This window comes from Idiotropiscis lumnitzeri, chromosome 11 (genome assembly GCF_059441095.1).
Source record: "Idiotropiscis lumnitzeri isolate Australia: NSW breed Sydney's pygmy pipehorse chromosome 11, RoL_Ilum_1.0, whole genome shotgun sequence".
NCBI classification, from domain to species: domain Eukaryota; kingdom Metazoa; phylum Chordata; class Actinopteri; order Syngnathiformes; family Syngnathidae; genus Idiotropiscis; species Idiotropiscis lumnitzeri.
In genome coordinates this window covers 16808108-16828827 of record NC_142401.1, presented here as the reverse complement: position 1 = coordinate 16828827, position 20720 = coordinate 16808108, and the positions used below count along the sequence as shown (strand labels likewise).

The window sequence follows — 20720 nt, the reverse complement described above, 5'->3', positions numbered from 1 at the left end:
CACGTTGTGCTGCGCACACGTCAGAAAATGTTGCAGCACGAACGTCGATGCCCGGCATTCTCTCTCTTGATTGGTCCGTTATGTCACATGCTGCAATGACTACATCAGGTTTCCTGGCAAGTTCCACCATTTTGACTAAAGAAAACGAGCCCCAAGTAGTCGAGCGACTGTACGAAGAAGTGCACAAATATATTCATCTATATGATGCCAGCTCCAGCTTCAAAGATGGCCAAATGGCAGCCAATTCCTGGCGTGACATTCTCACAGCTGTAGACTCGGAATTGTTGGAGTGCCAGCGAAGGTGGAAGGTTTTGAGGGACAAATTCGCCGTAGGGACACCCCCTGACTTGGAGTGAAACTGCAGCACATTCTCAAAACTGCGTGCGCGAGTGTGAAGGCAATTGGCGCGTGACATTGACGCAGTGTCGTACGCATGGACATCGGACGCTGAAGTATATAGAAGCTTAAATGCTTATACAGCCCTAACCGACCCTCACCCTGCTGACCTTAAAACTAACACTTAGACCAACCCATCATTAACCCCCACACTCCAATCCTAACCATAATATGCATAACCCAGGGGTGTTAAGATCCAGTCCTGCATGTTTTCAATCTCTCCCGGCCGCAGCCCACCTGATTCAAATGATCAGCTCATCAACAAGCTCTGAAGAATCCTGATAAGTATCCTGCTCATTTGAATCAGGTGTGTTGCAGCTGGGAGAAATGGAAAACATGCAGGACCTCGAGGACTGGAGTTTGACACCCCTGGCATAACCCTAAACCTGACAGAAAAATAAATATCATGAAATTCCTATTCTTTCTACATAAATACACATTTATCACACGTTTCATGTATCATGACGTTATACTATAAATTCAGTCAGCATAGAATCCACACACCCCAACAAATACAGTTGGAGCTCTTGTTTTATACATCTGGACAGTTTCAATATCTTGTTGTGGGCTGATGCAATTATATGGAGTGTGCTGTAGTCTAACCTGGAGGCAAGCTGTCTGGCCAGATGCAACCGCCATGCACACTGTTGAAATAAATTCATTTAAGGTTTGATGGATCAATAGAATTGCGTTGTGTCTTGTCTTTTCTTAAAAGGACTTGGTGCTTTCAGACACTAGCTCCGTCCGTGTAAGACTTCCTGTGAAGCTTTTTATGAACACACACACACACACACACACACACATCGTTACTTAAAAGTGTTTTTCCACTTTCCTCAGCTCAAATAACATTTGAGGCACATTTTCCTGAAAATCTTATCAAACTTTGGAGTTTTAAGGTTCCACACTGTATGCTTTGAAAAATACCAGTGTGGACATGGTGTTATTATAGATAACAGCGCAATTGGGTCTTTAGGGTATCTGTTTAGTGAGGGGTAACTTTTTCTCGCTGCTCTCCCATGATTCTCTAATCAGCAGCACACCCACACAACCCCAGACCACCCAAAAAAAAAAAAAAAACTCCAAAGGGGCCGAATTAAAGTCAAGAGTCCCTTTTGGCAAGTGTCTCTGCTCAGCAGATGTCTGGGGATTCAGGTTACTGAGATAAAAGAGACACCGTTAATGGTCACTCTGGCATTCTCCAAGTTGTGTTCCTGAAACCCAACATAGGCACCAATTCAACACGGCACCTCTAATTTAAACCGTGTGGATTATTGATCCCCCACATCTGATAAAGACAGCACTTAATGCTTAACCCAAACCCTACAATATTAATCTACACCCTAATCCTAATATCAACCCGACCCTAATGCTCGTAACCCTCTTAAACAGGTGTGGGCAAACTACGGCCCGGGGGCCACATGTGGCCCATTAAACGTTTTAGTCTGGCCCGCCGAACTTGAAAAAAATTAAATACATAAACCTTGTTAATGTTTTATTTTCTAAATACTGTGTTTTTTTTGCTGTTAAAACTAACCCCTAAATCATTCCAATCCTAATTTGAAAAACCCTAACTCCTAGCGCTACTTACCCTGACTAGCCAAAACTTTTAAAACTAAATCCAAACTAACCCTGACCTCTAATCATGGCAACCCTCCCCGACAAACTCTAACCAACACCCCAACTAACCATAACTACTAACCGTACTGCACCTAATCCCTACTAAATGTTAACTCTAATTCTTCCAAACCTACCCCTAGTAACCCTAAAAGAACCCTCTTAATCTCTAACCAAACTAAATAAAAAAACTATAACCAACTCTAAAACATAAAGAAATTAACCTAAATAAAGCTTCTACAACTATAACCTTAACTCATTCTGTACCAGCCAGTAATAAAAAAAATTAAAAAAAATGTATCCTTGACATCTTAAGCCGTCAATGGCAGTTACTGAATTTAACCTCTAATGCTACCAATCTAAATTATGGTTGAAATACACAGGATGACATCTCTATGTCCTTTGCATAAAGATAAATGTTGATTTAGAGCAGGGGTGTCAAACTCAAATACACAGTGGTCTAAAAAGTAAAACTTGAACAAATCCACGGGCCAGCATTAAATTTTTTAAAAACAATATAAATGCTAATTTCTTTTATTGAAAAAAAATATTAAAAGTCGTTTAATTAATGCAATACAATGTTTAGTTTTAAAAATTAGTATTATCATTTTGAATGTTACTATTATAATATAGAATGTAAAATGGTATAGTAGTCATATGGTATATATCCTTGTGGGCCGAATACAATTACACTGTGGGGCAAATTTGGCCCGCGGGCCCGAGTTTGACACCTATGATTTATACTATTCAATGTTGCTCTAAAATGTCCCCACTGTTCTGTAAACTAGGCCTGAGCCAAGATAATGTGACGTGTATTAACAGTCGTTTCAAGTTGACTTCCCAGTGAGAGGCTCTTCTTCCTTCCTTGAATAGTTTTTAAACTCTCAAGTTTATGGATTAAACATTTAATTGACATTCTGACAAAGTGACAAGTAGATATTAATTAGAATTGAAAAAAAAAAAGATAGCCGACACAGAGCACGGCTTCAAATGAATAATTTATCTACACAAACGTTGCACAACCCACCCATACACACGCACACGCACACCCACACACTTGATTTTGCGTGAAAGAATAATTATTGTCTTAAATTGCTTCTCTCCATTTTTTTTTTTATAAAATGAAATATGGATCAGTGGGGATTTTTTTTCGTGTGTGAATAAGTGAACAATTAATATGCAAGCCACAAACTTGGACGCAGCGACTAGCTGGCAGGAGGAAGTGTAGAAAATAGCCTACTCAATAGAGGTTGATGTCATAAACACATTTTAAATCATTATGGCAAATCGTGGTAGTCAGGTATGACTCTTATTAGTAAAAGTGGAAGTCTCGCCTGCATGTGGTGATTTTTCTCTCAAGCACCTTGGGTGATATAGTATTCATAATATGACTCATTCTTGCTTTAACATGGAACAAATCCTAAAAATGTGAACACGATCTTTTAGGTGTGAGGCCTATATTTCTTCAGATTAATACTAAAGAATATTAAGTGTAGTTTCTGCATCACTGAATTTAAGACGTCCCCCCGCCCCCAACAAAAAAAGGCAGTGAAATAGGCGACAGCAACTTGCTCAGTGCCGCTGTTTTGGTTATCAAATAATTTCAGTCTGCATGGATGATTCATAAGAAAGCAAAATCGGTTTCCATGTAAATGTTTGCGTTTGTAAAGACCAATAAAAACTATGCTTTCTTTTTCCTACTGTGTTTACTTTGGATGGATAATTGATAAATATTAGAACAGTGCGCCATCCGCAAAGATTTATTTGCACCTTAGACTGGTTCGCTCGCTGCACCAACCAGATGGCATGTACCAACTTTCCGACGTCGGATTGGTGCGTTGAGGCCTTCAAAGCGACATTTATTTGGTGAAATTTGCTATAGATTGCAAAATTGGCATGCAACTCACCTTTAAAGTTGAGGCGGCGTATGTGCTTGAGCAGATGCGTGCCATTGATGGGCTCCATCTTGGCGCAGAGGCCCACCTTGCCCGGGCACAGCTCCTGGTGCATATTGTGCAGCGCGTGCGCCATGGAGTAGACGGCGTCAATCACAAACTGCACTTTACCTTCCTGCTCATAGTTGGAGTCTTTTCCGATCCGCTCTTGATCTGTAAGACAGGCGTGACGTGATATGAAATGAATGTCATTAGGAAAATGAATAAGCAATTCTCCATGATTAAATGTTATAAACGACTTTATATTATTAAACGGTCTGAGTGAGTGGAGTGGCTTATTGTCGGATGCATACCTTCCTAGCGAAGAACAAAACTCTCGGCAGTGCAGCAGCTCAGGCCAGTGGCTTAAACAGCCTATGAGTTTTTTTAGGGCTAGTTGGGGGCACATAAATTCCTGCCTTGCACTTTATGCTCCGCTGCGTGAACTTTTTATGCCGTTCGTCAACCTACTACAGTGTATTTTAAAAAAATTAGACAACTTAAATTACGCAGCTCTTTAGTCTCGCGAATCGATTGTCACCGTGAGTAACGTTCCGATTCTCCCGCAATCGTTCACATTTTAACATTCCAGCACCGATTGAAAGTGCTCCTCAACTTTGTTCAAATACATGAACACTCGCCTCGGTGTAACATTTCTAATAAGATTGAATTATGCTAAGGAGGTCACATGACCTATACAAGTTAACAGTGCCGAGTATGATGAGATCTCTCCCGCTGCAAGCCTTGATCAGCCTACAGAGTGCAGAAAGTCGGCAAAGTCATACTTGGGTGAATTGCACAATAAAATGCGTTTATTGCCAAGATTGAGGCAGCTATGGGTCAAATGCAAAGAACCAGCTAAGTGTATGCATGTGCTTACTATAGGATGTGTGTTCTCATCTGCACCAATAGACAGTACGCACATTACATGAAAAGGCAGTTAAAATCATTTTCCTCAACAATAACTTTTCTAGAGTTCATATAGGGTAGCTTTTGCTAATGTGAATTGGGATGCCAAAAAGTTTTGCGTAAACAAGGTTATGTGATCCCATCAGTGGGAGCAAAATGTGTACAATTATTTACACTTGTGTAAATTCATTTTCAATTGTCTTTAGAATATGTAACATATACTCCTGTTTAATTAGAATTAATAACATAAATTCAAGTGCCTAGGTTTGATATTAATACTGGTTAAAATAAATTTAATAAATGAGATAGCAATCCATAGTAAAGCTAATTAAAAAGTCAATAGAATTACATTTTGTTCAGAAAATAACTGATTAGCTTGACCATTTAGCCAGGTGCAGAAAAACAGGAGGCTCGGGTGATAATGTTTATTCGTTTAAAAAAGACGCATTGAACAGAAAAACATGAATTAGTTTTTCAGGATTTAGGGGTGGCCCTTGGTGTGATTGTTTGAAAACAAGCAAGTGAGCAATCAGAACAAATTTGTTCTTCTGCTTTGTTGCCACCTAGTGAAGAAAGTAATTTTATGGGCCACTAAAAATGGAAAGCCGTAGTTTGGACACCCCTGATTTAAACCATGCAAACATCTTCCCCCTAAAAGAATCATAAAGGCGAATCGTTTGGACCCAGAATCATTCAAATTCAAGCAATGCCCACCCAAAGGAGTTTGTATAATGTGCAGAACGGCACAAGGCTACTCTGTACTATGTAATTTGGCAACTATGCTCTAAATATTTTGGGACCAAATAAAATCTCATTTAGGGCCATAAAAATCCTATAGTTGGCCTTGCAATGCACTTTTTCCACATTTTGTTACATTACAGCCTCTTAATAGAACATATTTTTCCCCTCACAATTCTACATACATCATAATGACAAGATGAAAAAAAGTTTTATTTTTTATTTTTTATTCACACCCCTTTGACCATTGCATCATGATACAACTCCTTCGTTAGGGAGGTGCCCAAGAATCTTATGGCCACTCTCCCAGAGCTTCAACTGTTCTATGGGGAGAGAGTAGAACCTTCCAGAAGGATAACCATTTCTGCAGGACTCCACTAATCAAGCCTTTATGATAGAGTGGTCAGACGAAGCCACTCCTTGGTAAACGTTAAATGGAAGCCACCCTGGAGTTTTACAAAAAGAACCTGAAGGACTCTCTGACCAGGAGAAAGAAAATTATTTGGTCTGATGAGACAAAGATTGAACTCAGTCACTGCTTGGAAGGAAATGGGATACTCGTCAGGATTTAGGATTGAATGCATATGAAAAGTGCTGTACAGTATAGAGAGTATTCAGAGCTTTCTAGGAAATTGGTTTCATAGTTTTGTCCTAAATTTACGAACAAAACAGAGACAGAAAAATAATTTCCTCGATAGAGGTAAACACGTGTATTTCTACCTGAGCTAATAGTTCAAGTCAATATCTTGAGCGTATACGCAACAACTTCATTTGTCACAATGTCACTTAGTGGAGCAGAGCGGTTTAGACAGCGCAATTCCGCACCAACCTGCTCCGAATGATGGGGTACCTGCCTCGGTCCTCTGCGGGGTCCCTTATTGCCGCCGCATAGAAAGGGCCTTGCCTGTCGCAATTAGCTGGAAGCTAAATTTGTGGAGCACTGCTGACGAGAGAATCAATTCCAATATGTGGAGGGCAGGTTGGAGGTTGTTTTTTTTTTTTTCCTGTCCTGCGGGAAATCTTATCAGTGAAAGGGGTAAAATCTTCTTGTCTTCAGAGAAGGATTACACGGATTTGCCTGCGAATGGAAAAGTCTCCATGTTCATTTGCCATTATCTTTTCCCTACACTGCGTACGTCATTTTTCATTAACTTCAAATTCCATAGCGCTAATGGATTGCGTAAGCCATAGTTGGGGTTGGAATTCACTTACAGAGCCCAAGCGAGAGAAATTAGGAACGTAGCAAATGTGGACTTACATTTGCTCAGATAATCCACTCAATGTAATAACATGCGATAGGAGTTCATTAATCCGGACCCAGGCTGTTGCAAAGGTTTTTTTTTTTCTGCGAAGGGGGTGAGGGCGATGATTAATTGCATAGAGGTGCACACAAGAAGCAGATGCAACACACCAATCCCGACGTATTCGCCCCCGCCGCATTCCGTTTGACAAAAGACGTGAGGATTAAGCGTTGAATAATTAGCAGCGACGGGCTAATCGCCGAGCTGCAGCTACTAATACGGTAGTTCAGAATGCAATTGCCAGCCAACAGGTGGACGACATGCTCTCTTTTCAATTATTTCCAATGAGCGAACGCTGTGGAAAAAAGTGCGGCACACAGCTTCTTTTCTTCTCTTTTTTTTAATGTGAGAGCACTCTGACTGCTTTGAGTTGAAGATATTTCCCCCAAAAAAGGTACCGGTGTCATCGGTGTTGCTCTCATTCAAGCGGCTAATCAGATTTATTGTTGCCTCGGAGACCAAGATGCTGCAGTGGAGGTTTCTTTCTTTTTTGCATGACCAAAGCAGCACAAGTGGTGGGCACATATGCCTCACAGAGTGTTGAGAAGAGGTTTGGGGTATTCGGGCTTCCACCCACATTCCAAACATAAGCGTTTGAGTCTTTGAAGACTCCATTTTCCATAATTATAAATGCGTGCGTGGTTGTTTGTTTTTCTGTAGTTCCCTGTGATTTACTGGCTACCAGTCACACTGCAGAAACGAAACACGAACCAAGTTTGATCTCTTACGGGGGTTTCAGATAGAGCCAAAGCAATTGCAATGAAATACCATTTCCTTTACGTGTTGGATTTTCTTCTTATTTATTTTTTAATTACTTGATTTTAAGGTCATGTATAAAGATAATAAATGCAATTATAGATGGGTTTTTTTTCAGCGAATAGCTAAGGACAGGTTCTACAAAAAAAATCTCTCTCTCTCTCTCTCTCTCTATATATATATATATATAAATATATATATATATATATAAATATATATATATATATACATCTATATATATATATATATGTATATATATATATATACATATATATTTAGTGCTGTCAAGTGATTAGTTTTTTAAACTAATTAATCACAAAAAAATTCCATGATTAATCGGATTAATCACATTTTTCAACTACTATTTTTTGCAAAGCTTGTAACAGATATTTACTTAAATAATATCTTGGAATTGATGCAAAATCACCAAATATGAAGTACATTTGATTCAAAGACTGTTCTAACAGCGTCCTTTGATTCTTGAATACGACCTAAATGGAGACATCTTTGCAGGGATTTTTCTCCGAAACATTTCTCAAAATTGCCCAAAAGCGCCACACTCAAGCAGTGTTAGTTTGCAAGGCCCAGTGGTAACTTAAACACAGCGTGACCTTTGATAAATTGATTCTAAATCTTCACTTTGTAGCAATTATAGTACAAATGATACATTAAATATGCTAAATACGTCTTCTGATGAGGTTATGGACTCATGGCTGTCCTCATTCATGCATTTTCTAACATCAGGTTGTTCATTTTTCAACTGACGTTGCAATTTTCAATCCCCACTTCAATCTAAAAGGTGCTAGACCCCCCCCAAATCAGCACCCGTCACCCCATCTCGGTCACATCTCATCTTGCCTTTCTAACGATTATCTTGTGAGATTTTCAAACGATCATCGGGAGGGTACGGCTGCAGTAATTAAAGGTCCACGGGGGCTTTGATTGGACACAGTTTGGACGACGTGAAGAAGAAGCCTCTGGGATTCTGATAACGAGCGTGGGCGGTGTAGCAGTGGCGCTCTGGCGAGGCGTCGACAGGCCGCCAACGCTTAACTTTCTATCGACGTTTCAGGACACTTGCCCCTCAATGTCGTCGCTGTCTCATCTAAGCTCTCCAGTCTGGAACTTTCATGAACGGTATAATTCTTTCAGAGGCTGGTTTAAAGGCCTGTGATGGCGATTTTGATGTCTCATTCAATGCCAGCCTTTCCTGTCTTTTATTTGACGATACTACTCCCAGGTTCTTTTCTCACTGACTCATTCGGAGCATTCAATATGATGAGCGAAAGAAGTGTTGTTAATGGAAATAGAAAGGTTGCTGGCAGGCCGGCTTGCAAGGGAGGGGTAAACACATGTTGATAATTGGGTTGAATTTGAGGATTTTACGCTACTTCTGATCAAAAATCAGCAAAGGTTAGATTATTGTTTTTCTCTGAAAGATCAACATCAGCAGTTATCCTTTCATCTCACGTAAAACGGATAATAATAGCCAAGCAAGAGACACATATACCAATGATGCCGAGCCGCAAACTTTGTAATAGTCAAGTCATTAAGCAGTGTACACACAAACCGACAATGTGGCCAAATTTGAGCCAACACCCTTTCCAATCATAGTCAGCCAAGATTCAATGATTTGATTTCTCGAAAAGACTATGTTGAGTGATTTTTCTGTGTTGTGCAGTCTGTAAGAGTTATTTTTCCTCACTGATCTGGAACTGAACAGTCATTCCGATCCTCATAAATATTAAACCTATTTCTTACTTGTGTGGTCAACATCAAGTTGAGCCAATCCACTCATATAGATAGACAAATCGGAAGCAACCTTAAACTTGCGCTGTTGCTGGGAACAAATAGAGAAGCAACTGGTTCTGAGTCTTTAAGGAACATGTCTCCCAAGTCATTTGCCGCAATACAAATGGCAAGGAGATGACTTGCTACTGAGCCGGGTCAAAAGTGAAGAGAAGAACAGCAATTTGATTTTTTTTCCAGAATTTCCTTTGGGCTTAACACATTATCTACCTAACCTAATCTATCCCTCTACTTGGGTAATTGTCGCCCACTTGACAACAAGATGAAGCATGCTATGCTGGAGTAGTGCCAAGCACATGACAGCCTGCTTGCTGCCTGATCAAGGTTTTTACATTGCAAAGGTGCTAATATGGAGCTCCAAAAGAATTGAGGAGTTTTCTAGTCAAGTCAAGTCAAATTTATTTGTATAGCCCTTAATCACTGACAGTCTCAAAGGGCTTCACATATTCACAATTGACTTAACCCCAAGGGGGCCACTGAAAACCTCAAAACCCCATCTGGGGAAAAGTGAGAAACCTTGAGAAGGGACAGATGTCGGGGATCCCGGTACCAGGATGATCAGGCTGCAATGGATGCCAAGTGGGCAACATTTGACATACAAGACAATAAAAAAACTATCTGCCCTGTTTTTTGTCCGTGCTTGTCAATTGCAACAAAATAGGCAGGTTGACCAAATATCCAAATTTATCTGAACTTGTCGTCTGTCTCATGCAAGTGATTGACTCTAGACCCGGCCCATATACTGCAGGGCCAATTTCAAGTCTATTAAGTCCGCCTTTATGACTACAGGGCGCGGAGCCTGAGCATTGGACATCAGTGACTCATACTTGTGGCAGGAGTGTGGGGGAAGAAGTTAGTGAGAAAAAAGACGAAAAAATGCCTTTCAAACACTACCCCGTGTGTTTGTGGCGCATTGACACATCAGCAAGCACAAATACCCCTCCCCCCTCCGCTGCCACTGTGTCAACAAGCTCATCGAGCATTTACTTAAGTTCCTCTATCAGAAGAAAACTTACCTGTGCATTAAAAACAAAAATCAGTGCAGCTCTGCGTACCTCGGCTTTGAGATTATAGCAGGGGTGTGATATAGTTTCAGACAATGTAGTCCAGCCCTCCGTTACACCCCAAATAGCAGTGTAGCCCAATCTGTATTGAGCCAAGGCAAATATCTTACATCAGAAAAAGCTCACAAAAACTACCAAACAAGGACGTCACTAAGTGTATTTTTCAGAACTAACTATCTTATCTCAAATTATTCATCGGGTTGAATGAATGAAATGTGGGCCTGTTCAGTTGAACACAAATCCCTTCATTCTGACTATCTGTATGAATGGTAACAGGGGTTCACATTCATATTTTTTTAATTAATAATTATGGTGATTATTATCATTACCTTCTACCATCTAGTGGAAATGCATTTAATTTTATTTCCTGTCCCTACTCATCACTCAGGATGGGAAAATGAAGCTTCAAAAGGCTTAATGAACCAGTTGTTGTGTTTATTGAGCCCTCTAGATGGCACAGTCTTTTCAACATAGGGCTGAAACTACATTGACTTGCCATTACTTGCGCCCCCTTTAAACCAACAGTGCCACCCAGAGGTGTAAAAAAAATATAGCAAGTGGTTCATGAAGCATCTTGAAGCTTCCTTTTCTCATCACGGGCTTAGATAGAAAATAAGCATTTTCAGATCAATGAAGTGAAGTTGGATAATTTCCTGTGGTGCACTTGATAGGAATGGATGCCTTATAGCAATCGTATTAATCTGTCAGGTGATATATTTCCTGGATGAAGAAGTGAGGACAATCATTTGGCCAAAATGTAGCTTCTGGGAGACTTTTGAGTTATTTTTCAATCTCAAGTCATGTCCTGTGTGATTAGGTGAAAAGGTACAAACGTCTTTGTGAAACTTAAACTCTGCCTGATCCGCTAGCAACTCCCTCCCTCGGTGAGCATCGGCCCAACCTCTCATTTGGTGCAGTTTTCTGGTTCTATTCAATTTCATCATACAAGACTAGTCCGTTAAATAATTTGGTAAAGTTCTGCATCTCCGGTGCAGCCGCTTCCTCTGAGTGTTGTTGGCATCTTTTTGAGCAAAATTGTATTTTTTTCGACCTGCTCCTTTCTCTTTCTCACGTATTCTCTCACATCTTTAATAACTAGCATAAATGAAGTGCTTGTGCCGCGCCGCACCTCCCCTTTCAACATTAATCAATATCAATTTTACATCTCCTTCATACACAGATAAAAGACAAGTCTCCCTTTTTTGGTCTAGGCTCCAGTTCTCCCTATCGTTTGATCATGAGCCGAGCAGGATGCTGATTATTTTGGAGGTTTATTTGACCGTGGAGAGAGATGTCAAAGCTTCTCCACTCCACAGAGAGTTGTCACTCTTTAACCTCCAACAGCAGTTTTGAGACTGGTCGTCCCTGTGAAGCAAAGGTTACAACGGTGCTAGATGTGGAAATAGATGTCACGGCTGAGGCAAATGACAGGAGAGATTCTACCGATGCAGCTTCATTCCTGAGCTTTGCTCACTCCCGATGGAGTTTGCATGTACTTCCCGTGCTTGCTTGGGGTTTCTCCGGGCATTCTGGTTTCCTCCTCCATTCTGAAATCATGTATGTTTGACTCTAAATTGTTGAAATTCCATAAAGCAGGAGAACCTCTAGTTACGAATTACCCATCTCTAGTTAGGCAAAAAGTTTTTGTGGAAATTCTGCCTCCAATGACTTGATATAGAAAGTTGTTTTGTCCCCATCTTACGCACATGCTTCTTAAAATCACAATTCTAAAAGGGGCCGCCTAGATTTCTGATTAACATGACAAAAAAGTTTGAGAGTATTGTATGTATGACATGTACAGTTTTTATTGTATTGGATTCCAAGGCATTGTGGAAGAGCATTCCTTGTACTGTATATATATATATATATATATATATATATATATATATATATATATTTGGAAATATATGACAATTTGGCGGCTGGAACAGATGAATCATCTTTCCATTCAATTCAATTGAAAAAGCTTCCTCGATTTATGAATGTTTAGAGTTAAGAAGAAGGTCACGGAACAATTTAATTTCCTTACTTAAAGTATCACTGTAGGCAAATAATCGATAAAAATGTACTTAGATTTTATTACATAGTTCATCTTAGAATTTGCTCGCAGTTATTTTACTTTGCATTTTAAATACCATTTACACCATGAATCACAATATTTACAATATATTGTGCGCTCACATTGGCGCAACAATGCACAACACTGCCTCGCACATGTGTAATACAAACTGCATACAGCTCCACTTAATTGACATGCTGGCTATAGTGGTAGTAAAATGCTGTTGCTATTGGAGCATTGCCGGCATTCCCTCAGGAGCTCACCAGGATTCCCAGTGGCCAGCCCGCATAAGTCGCTGCGACTGAGTCATGTATCCGTGTCATCCCCCACACCCAGCGTCATAGCCTCGGCATTCCCTCTCTGGAGACCCTCGGCGGGTGATTTTACATGTGCAGTCCTTCGGTGACTTCACACTAACATTATTTTCCGTGTGTGCGCTTATTCCTTTAATGTTGGTGGTGTACTTGAGATGGCCAACCTGTGAGATAGGAATCGGCTCCGGCACCCCCACAACCATTGTGAAGATAGGCGGCTCAGATAATGGATGAATGGATGGATGGATAATAGCAATAAAGTTTCTGCCAGCCACATTAAGTGTCCATTCGACATTAAACTCAAACTGCTAATACGAAAATAACCCCCTTTTTTTTTTTGTTTTGGCACTGCACTTTAAACAAAGCTCAGCGTTCGCACGGGGTCATATACTCCACATCACAACACATTGTTGCTCTTAAATACCAGCATCTGCATGGAAAGCAGCGAGTGAGCATGCATCCGCCTGTCCTGGGGCAATGCGATGACTCAGTGACGCTTCGCAGTATGAGGGTCGCTGCCTCGACTCCCTGCCGAGCGTGTGTGCACGCATGCCGCCTCAAGAAATTTTATTTAGCTTGGACGGGAGACTTTGAATTTGGGAGAGTGGGAATGAGTTTGGTCTCTATATACTTGATAACATTTAATCGGACCATGCAATTCTGAAAACAAATATGGCTGTATTTCCACTGCAGGTCAAGGTGCCCAATTCCAATTTACTGTCTGTAATTGGATTTTATTCCGTCTATGTCCATAACATGTGATGTTAAGCATCCGATATGGTTGTTTAACACATTCACAGAACAACAGCTACATTTCTCATACTGTAAGTAACTATAAAAGTTTCAACAGAGGGCAGAAACAGCATAGATGTGAACAATAATACAGAAATAAATCATAAAAATATTCAACATAGTGTTTATTGGCCTGGGCAGACCCCTTCCCACCCCCGTTGTTTTAAATGAGGGTAACGTTCCTCTACCAGTCGATATCAACAATTATTTTTGCTTGTTTTGACAACTACACAAAAAGATTTACAATTACCCATAGATGACACAAGATGGCAGCAAAGCAAAACATGTTTAGTAGACAGCGGATGGCCATAACAAGTCCGCAAAATATTTCACCCAACTCCTTTGAGTTTTGCTCATGAAGACTGAATTTAAAGTTTGAGGTGTAACCAACATGGCGGTGTTTTGCGACTACCCAAGCTCTACTTACTTGTGCACTTTTTGAGCCCGGAGCCTTTCTTCAGGGCGTGTCGGCTCAGCTTGCAGCTGAAGTTGTTCTCCCAGAACTCGGCGAACCAGATGTTCCGTCTGTTGTTCTCCAACGTACGGCTGATAAAGTAGCGATCGAAGCCTGGACACATTCAATGACATGTTTGTGTCTTTTCTCTTATTTTGCAAACGATCATATTTCCTTGAGTAGTGTCAGGTTTAAATGCCCTGACGCCTTTTGGGAAATTATTCCCACAGTAGTCGTCCCACTCATAAACGCCGTTCCCCAATTAGTTGCAAGACCAATTAACACCTGCCAGAAATAGACGTCTCCGTCTTCCCCATCTAGAATAAAATGGGTAGTAAGTGTCATTACCGCACTTTACACTTTATTGTTAACATATATGTACTTTAGAGATTTAACGGCAATAGCTTTTTGCTAACCAAAACAGCAGCACCTACAGAAGCAGATAAAAAGTCTCCTGAATTATAGTGTAGATTCATACAGAAATATTATGCATTGGTAACATTGCAATTCAAGTTCCAGTAGACTGATGTTTGGTCACTCCACAATGTTGTGTGCTAGAGATGTGCAATATGGGCCAAAATTTCTATCACTGTATAAATTGCATGCCTCCATCAGATGACAGAATAACAGCGGTTCAAGTGGAGTGTATCATGCAAACACTTCTTTTGGTGTTGCGCGACGGCATGTAGATAGCTTAGCACTCACCATGGCTTGTCTGACTTTTTCTTATTACTAAAACGTGTCATCCCTTCATGATGAAAATACTTACTTTCGCTCGTTACTTATGCATTGTTGATAACAGATTCAAAGCAAAATGTTATCTAGTTTAGCCATGTTGGCTAGCCAGACGTAGCCCATAGGTAGCCGGGGTGGCACAAAATAGTGAGGACCAAGCATTCCTTAATGCAAACAGCAAGGTGATGGGCAGCTGTTCAGTGTTGCCGTGCTTTGCATCGCGTTCATGAAATTTGTATTGACTAGCATCTGAATCATGTTGCTGATCCAAAACATTTTGACCTGGGGCTATCGTTCATATCATACACTGGATTTTGCATTAAATATCCGGAGCAATCTGTGTCATGGGTGTGATGACTTAGCATTCAGTGATTTCCCTTAAAAAAAATATTGATGATCCAGAACGTTTAGCAGCTCTACAAATGACATTTTCCCGTCAACATCATTTGCTCACTCCTTCACGAAACAAAAATAAAGTGGATATTGGAAACATACTGTATTTCTCTTTGGGCTAGCCATACTGTTTGGCCATTTACGTGACAATGATTAGTGTTCATGGAGCGAGACACAACGATATAATCAGCATGCATTACCGCAATTGGCCAATAGGGTCCAAATCTCTACCTTCGGAAAATTCATACCGTGTATTGAAAAAATTTTATATTATATATATATATATTTATATTCTGGGAAAGAATATAGCTTTTTTATTCAAAGAAGTCTGCCTCTCTTCTTGTTCTCTTTGTATTTCTTCATATTTGTCCTTCATATTGTTTTCAACTCCAGTAGACTCTGAAGTGTTCTTGCCCCACAATGTTGTGCATCCATGTTTATATTTTGGATAGCTACTGCATGTTTACTTTTGCAATGCATTCTACCTCTGTCATTGTCTGTATTCTTCATAATAGTCCTTCACATTTGATTTTAAATCCCAGTGTCCCTTTGGATTAATGTGGTTGCTCCACATTGTTGTGTTTGTCCACATATTTGTGGAGATACACGTCTTTTATTTATTCAACTCAGTCGTCCTCTCACTATTTTTCATTTATTTAGTTTTAAACTCTAGTGTTCTAGTAGATAGCGGACATGCACCACAATGTTCAATGCATCCGTGTTTAAATTCGGGGGAGAGAGACAGTCTGCCTCGGTTCTCGACTTTTTTCTCCACTATAATCCTCTCTGTGGTGAATAAAGCCCCCGCAGCAACTATTTACAGAAATATGGTATCCACTATACGACTGCGAAGACTTCCTTTACCCCTGATGGACTGGCGCTTGGGCAGGATGGTGACTGCCCCTTCCGCCATCTCCTCCTGGTGCAGGACTGGAGAAATCTTGGAGCCCCAGCTGTCAGAGCCCACCCAAATGAAATGACCCGTCTGGTTGGCCTTTTTAGCAGCGTGGAGCAGCCGCCTGCAAAATATATGAAGATAACGTCATTGAGGTTGGCCCACCCCCAGCTTGTGGACCTTCTTCTTAGTCGTTTTCTGTGCATTTTGCTACATACCTGATATCATCTTCATTGGCGAAAATGATGACGACTCTCGCATTGGGATTTTCACGTAGGCGTCTAATGACCTTGTCGAATTCCCCCTGCTTGGGCTCCCTGGGAATCTTCACCGACTGGGAGATGCACACACCCCCTTTAATGTAAACAGCAACAGGAAATCTGTGAATGTGGATTGAACTGAATGTTTTGAAAAGACAGTTCAGGCAGCCAGTGAAGAGACATGTAAAAATATGAATTGATTTAAATTGATTGTTTAGTTCCCTACTATACATCTCATCTCATAAACACAATGTCTTCATTGCTCATATTTTCCCAGGAATTCTTGATTCTGGACTGATCTTTTAAAAATATTGCCCATTTTCCACAACAATATTGGAGCAACAAGTGTGATAATTGGCTGTAGAAGGAGAGAAATGTTCCTGATGATCAATGGATTTTACAAATAAATTACCTAACAGAAAGTGTTGGGTAAAAGAAGTGCTCGATTAAAAGGAATTGCAGTCCTTGTGACTTCTTTTGAGCCATAAATTCTCATCCACACCATAACAACGATCTTCCCTTTCCATGAGCTATTTCGAAACACTGATTGATTATTGGTTGATGTGATGCTTCACTAATTTCCATTTGTTAGAAGAAGTACAAATTTACCAAGTAAAAATACCTTCATCCATTATCTACACCGCTTCTTCATACAAGTCTAATGGGGGATGCATTGTATAGAAACATGCTCGGCATATTATGACAAATCTTTGAACCATTTTGGATGAAAAAAATTCCACGATGAACTAAAGTCAAAATGTTGTGGGTTGTGCGACAAATCAACAGACCCATTGTCATACATTTTGGTCAGAATGACATTATCAATTGATAATGTCCGAAACAGTAGAGAATTGGATATCATTATTGCATGGATGTGCAAATGCATCGGCAGTTGTCTATAAACATGAGTTGCAGTGGTTTTATTACATCTATGAACTAATATTTTTTTAGTTTAGATTTTATTAGTTTTAGTATTAATTTTATTTCCTTGAAAGTGTTGTATATCCTGCATGCAAAATTAAAATAACAACATATATATTCTTTTAAATTTTTTTTAAAATAACCATCCATAAATCAAATGCAGGTGCTGTATGAAGGTCCACAGACTTTTAAGTACAGTATGTGCACTGCATAATATTGCTACTCAAGTTAGATTGGGTTATGAAACTAAACTTCCATAACCCTGGGATGGGCTTGTGTTATCATTAAAAAAAAATTAAAAAAAATATGCTTGTTTTTATTTTACTTTTTTAACAAAAATGTTTTTGTTCGTTTTCATTAACTATAATAACCTTAGCTCAAAGCCTTTGATTTAATTTCTTAGGCAATTTGAAGCTCTATTGCTAACCAAAATCCTAACACTCACCGAGGTAAACAGTCTTTTAAGTCGCTTTCTCTTCAGTGTTCACCCAAAGCGCATCTGAGCCACGTTATTATTTACACCCAACACTATATCGTGGGTATTGGGTGAGAATAACAAAGTGTTTTGCAACTTTCTCATGCCATCATCTTGACAAAATGTTTAAATTGTCACTTTGGTGTCTAGACAGTGGAGATCCCTGGAGACTAAACACAGACACCACGCCAAATCTTTGAACGTTTGACGAATGCTTGCGCATCCTAAACACTCTGACGGCACACTCATGCTGTGATGAACACGTTCTCACAAGATGACATGTTGCAATTATCACTCTTGTGAATGAAGGGAGAACCAAATCCCAAAGACCTGGTGGATTATCTCCAAAGCAGTGGAAGCATTTCAACCTGCACACTCACTCCTTTTGTTTTGCTGTCCCAATTATTTTGCTCAAATTGTGTATTTAATGAAGACTACACCTTGCATTGCTCTATTGTATATTTTTAGCATTGCTAACAGTGCGATTCTAAGAAAGGTGACACCATATGTAATAGCGATAATGATATTCAGTCAGAGGTTTGACAGCAGACTTATGTGTTGGTTGTTATGACAAAAGATATAAACAATTCAGAATCAATTAATTGATTATTTACGGAACAATAAACTTCCTCTTACCATTGTTCATTTATTGTTATATGTATTGGGATTTGGTAATATGGCTCAATTCAAATTCTGTTTTGAAAGTAGAAAGATTTCACACAGTATGAAAAAAGATGCTCAAGAAAATGTGTGAGCATCACTGCAATTGTGTTTTAGCACTCTAGCCATTGTGTGTTCTGACAGTTTGTCCATTTGCCACTTTCGCCCGATGCACGGTGAAGAAACGTCCTGCTCACGGAAACACACAGCGAAATTTTGGAGCACTTGTCACATATAGAACCTATAATATTACATTTTTAGTGCAGCGGCTTGTGAGCATGTGTATTGTAAATCTAATGATTACCTTTCTTAGGGTCAAAGTTCATAGTACTTGTCACCTTCTTGCAAGTGGCAATTTTTAAACCCCTCGTCACTGAGTTTTCGGGGCTATGGAGAAAAATGCACTACTGATATTGAAGCCAAACGCCCAAGTACAAGTCTCAGGTCAAAGTCATATTGATCCATGTTTTCCGCCGCGGTTGAACAGTAAAATTGACATCATTTGTCTCTGCTCAATTTCAGTTTTTTTTTTTTTTTAATGTTTTTAATCAATGCTACTTTATTTAGCAGCAAACTGTGATTTTAGACCATTTGACAGATTTAGCACCAACTGAGAGATATCATTAAGTGTGTGGTGTACAGTGTTGGTCAATTGGAGTACACCCCCTGAACACACTTGCAGATGTTTTTCCTCGACAAGTGTAAGATCATTTACATTTTTAAAAGTGGGTTAACATGTTACAAATTGCTGTGACTCCCTCATTTTGGTCAATTCTTGTTTAAAAATAAAAGAAAGAAGACAATGAGGGATGTCTCTCTTTGTCTTCTAGTCATTTGCATTCATTGCTTGTTGAAAATCCGCCAAATCGCGAATCAATGTGAATCGTGTCCTCTGTTAGTGATAAACACTCAGATCATTATCACCCAAATGGAATTTGGAGTTCCCCCTGCTTGTGCTGCAGAGCTTTTAAGCATCTGTCAGCTAATTGTTTTGATTTTTCAGGGCCGGCGAATGCAACGCTTTGGATTGCTGTCATTTCAGTAATCATCACAGCTTTCCTATCCAACTGGCAAAAATAAATAAATTAACTAAAAAAAATCCCAAAAAAGCCCATCCTGGAAGACTACGTCAGGAATTAGCTGCTGGACGGGAGTTGAGCGTTTAGCAGCCAGAGAAACACAAAATCAAAAGTGTTGCTTTACACCAGAGCAGGCAGACGCGTGATTGCTCAAGGCGCATTTGCACTGCAGGAACTTTTGGGAGAACACTGGGACTGAAATTTGGTTGGTAACTGAGGGTTGTCCTGGGGTAATGTATGAACTGCATGCCAATTAAGTAATTGGTTGAATTGAGTTCTGGTGTACACTTGAATGAGTCACTACACAGGAGACAATACAGACTTGTACATTAAAATCTGGGGCCGGGGTCTGTCACGGCAACTGAGTGGATAAGCGAGACTAATGGGAGAAACCCCCTGAAACTAATACCAAGAAAAGACAACTAAAGAATGCAAATATTAAATGTTATTCCCTCAAAGTTAATTGAATAATGCCCATTCCAAAACTTATGATCACTTGAAAAGTGGGTGGCTGCTAAAAGGTGCTCTTTCCTGAGTGGTTTAACATCTTGAGATAAAAGATGGAATTCTGAACTTTTGTCTCATATTCATCTTTTAATCTGAAGCCCAAATGTCTTCAGTCGGCAATACAATAAAAACAAAAGAATTGGCCTTGCCATTCCAATACTTCTAGAGAGGAATGTATGTTCACATTTTAAACTGTAAATACACAATAAACTATGATGCTAAAAGAGTTTAACTTTTCGTCTTCCAGATGCTTTGGTTTTGGAAAAATGCACCGGAAGTGAGCTCGTACTTGATTTACAATCTCCATTTACAGCTCAGGCTAAACTTCTACTGACATAAACCATACTTCCTTGAGACATTTACTGTGCGACTTTGGCATTATCTTGTAGAACACAGGGGTCAAACTCAAGGCCTGGGGGCCAGATCTGGCCCGCGACCTCATTTTATGCGGCCCGCAAAAGCAAATCATGTGCGTCACCTTGCGATAGGAGATATTGCCATTAGTGCCCTTTTAAAATAAATTGAAAATTTGTTGAATAAACAATTACTTACTGGCTTCTGATTTCAAAATTGGGTTTCCATCAATTTGTTGTGTGCATGTGATAATATAAGGTGATCATACATTTAAATGGGTTCACAGTCATAACGGCCCTCT

At 39.8% G+C, this 20720-nt stretch overlaps 1 protein-coding gene across 6 annotated transcripts in view; it reads right to left on the bottom strand.

Annotated features, from left to right (window-relative positions):
* The window catches only part of LOC148327706 (metabotropic glutamate receptor 4-like), a 165512-nt gene that overhangs the window by 29901 nt on the left and 114891 nt on the right, over positions 1-20720 (bottom strand). For all 6 annotated transcript variants that reach the window (XM_088308713.1, XM_088308712.1, XM_088308715.1 and 3 more), the window contains 4 exons: positions 16382-16517; positions 16133-16287; positions 14114-14254; positions 3918-4118 (listed from right to left, as the gene is read on the bottom strand). In XM_088308713.1, coding sequence (XP_088164839.1) covers positions 3918-4118; positions 14114-14254; positions 16133-16287; positions 16382-16517 — 633 coding nt within the window. The remainder of the gene's footprint in view (positions 1-3917; positions 4119-14113; positions 14255-16132; positions 16288-16381; positions 16518-20720) is intronic.